The sequence below is a fragment of the Octopus bimaculoides genome, unplaced genomic scaffold (assembly GCF_001194135.2).
Source record: "Octopus bimaculoides isolate UCB-OBI-ISO-001 unplaced genomic scaffold, ASM119413v2 Scaffold_41859, whole genome shotgun sequence".
NCBI classification, from domain to species: domain Eukaryota; kingdom Metazoa; phylum Mollusca; class Cephalopoda; order Octopoda; family Octopodidae; genus Octopus; species Octopus bimaculoides.
In genome coordinates this window covers 400-2,434 of record NW_026339393.1, presented here as the reverse complement: position 1 = coordinate 2,434, position 2,035 = coordinate 400, and the positions used below count along the sequence as shown (strand labels likewise).

Here is a 2,035-nt window from a genome sequence, read left to right as displayed (position 1 = left end):
AACCGACACTGTTGAACGATTTTTGTACTGAAGAGAGTTCTTTTTATTCAGCCAAACATCACTTCTATTCATATATGAACAGATTGGTTGCGGATTCAATACACCATTATTACAAGTTAAACTTTCGTAGGAAAACCTAAAGTAATTGACGCGACATGAATAAGTAATATTCGTATTTTGTGGAACTGAGCTGCCAAATGGAAGATATTGTAAATTGTATGAATATCGGTAGCTATATATGCCAAATTCGGGTAACAGTTGACAGCCTTTTACACACCTTGGAAGTGTCCCACTCCAGGTTCCATTTTCGAAACAGGTTCTGATAGAATCTCCCAACAATGTTTCTCCTGCTGAACAGCTGTATTCGATAACTGAAGAATTACGCAACAAAATAAAATTTAATCCACTTCGTGCCTCAATTGCACACGTTTTTCTGCACTGTATGTCTGGGTACCATTTACCTGACAAGCATTGAACGACACCAAACGCAACTGGAATGAAAGATCGTTTGCAAGAATATATCACTTTCCCTCCTTCATTGATTAATGTTCTGGGTTTTAAAATTGTACCTTCAGAAATAGTCACCACTCTGCCAGCAATTTCCGGTACAAAGCATTTCAACGTGCAGATAGGTGTCGGAAAGTTCCATTCACCATCTTCAAGACAAGTTAACACTGATTCGCCTTTCAGATTATATGGTTTTGAGCAACTGAAAGAAATGGTTTCGTTAATTTTAACTTCATTTGTATTGTTTACACTACCATTTTTCGGTGGATGCGGTGGAAGACATTTAGTACTTTCACAAACTGGTGGTGGAGTTGACCACTGCCTATTTTCTTGACAACGTATTGTAGTGTTTCCTCGCATAGAATAACCAGAAAAGCATGAGAAGTAAACAACAGAGTTATATGTGTATGCAACATCGGTTAAGATACTGTGAGCAGGTTTATGAAAAATTGGGCAGGTTGTTAACTTACATTTTTTATCTTGATACTTCCATTTACCATTCAGACAAACAACGTCGGTCGTATTTCGGTGGCTTGCTTGAAAATAGCGGTTGCATTTTTGTTCCAGATATATTTTTTGTTCTTCCCACTTTATGATAGATTGTATTCTACCGTTGTGTAACTTCGGTAAAGGACCACATTTTAAGAAATTTATTACTTGTTTAAGAAACCACGGAGAAATGTTTTTATCTGCTGCAGTGGTATTATCATATTCCGACAAAATATTTTGCATAATATTAAATGCATTATTTTCACTTTTCACTGTGAATATGATTAAAAAAAGAAAATAAAAAGATCTGAATATCATTTTCTCAATTTTGATGGTAAACTTTTCGTGAAAAATTTACAAAATTATTGTACTGAAAGTATAAAAGTGTTAGTTTATCTATTTTCAGTGATTCTTTTACAGTCGAGATAGCAGGCAGTTCGTCGATTCCACAAGTGTATATCAGAGAAATATTTTCAGTCAAATACTTATATTATTTTTGTTTTTGAAATTAAGGCGTATGGAATTACTTAGGGAGAGAATAAGAGACATGAGCATCTATAGTAGGCGGGGGGGTTTAAAGATTAGTTGATTGGCTGTTTTAATTTGAATATTAAATGTGACTTAGATTATAGTAGTAAAAGAATCACTGAATAGCAGCAAGCGTATTTACATAAATTACTTGCATTGCATTAATCCAGTGCACATGAATATCTGCAAGATAAAATTTGTAGATACATTCTTGTATATTGCGCTGGTCTGTGAGACGGTTTTGAGCGGTCGCAAGTCCACGGCGGCAGGCAAATCATTGGTGAGAATTCCTGTTGTCCAAATAATGGAAGTGCTGGGCATTATGTTTAGTGCCGGCTAGAAATGATGGACATAATTTGGGTGACGGGAGGAAGCAAAATACGTAAATCGGAAGTCTCTGAATGGATGTAAGACAAGGCGAACTAACTGGGCAGTGAGACAGGCAGAGCAAGAGAGAGAGAATAGAGAGAGGAGGTAGAGAGAGAGAACGAGAGAGAGAGAGAGAGAGAGA

General features: G+C 36.3%; 1 protein-coding gene across 1 annotated transcript; it reads right to left on the bottom strand.

Moving 5' to 3' along the window:
• Nucleotides 1-3: 3 nt before the first annotated feature.
• LOC128251413 (P-selectin-like) lies at nucleotides 4-1,555 on the bottom strand (the record flags this gene model as incomplete). Its single annotated transcript, XM_052978259.1, has 1 exon — nucleotides 4-1,555. A coding segment is annotated over exon 1 (1,311 nt), but the record flags the coding sequence as incomplete, so codon positions are not given.
• Between the last annotated feature and the right edge of the window lie 480 nt (nucleotides 1,556-2,035).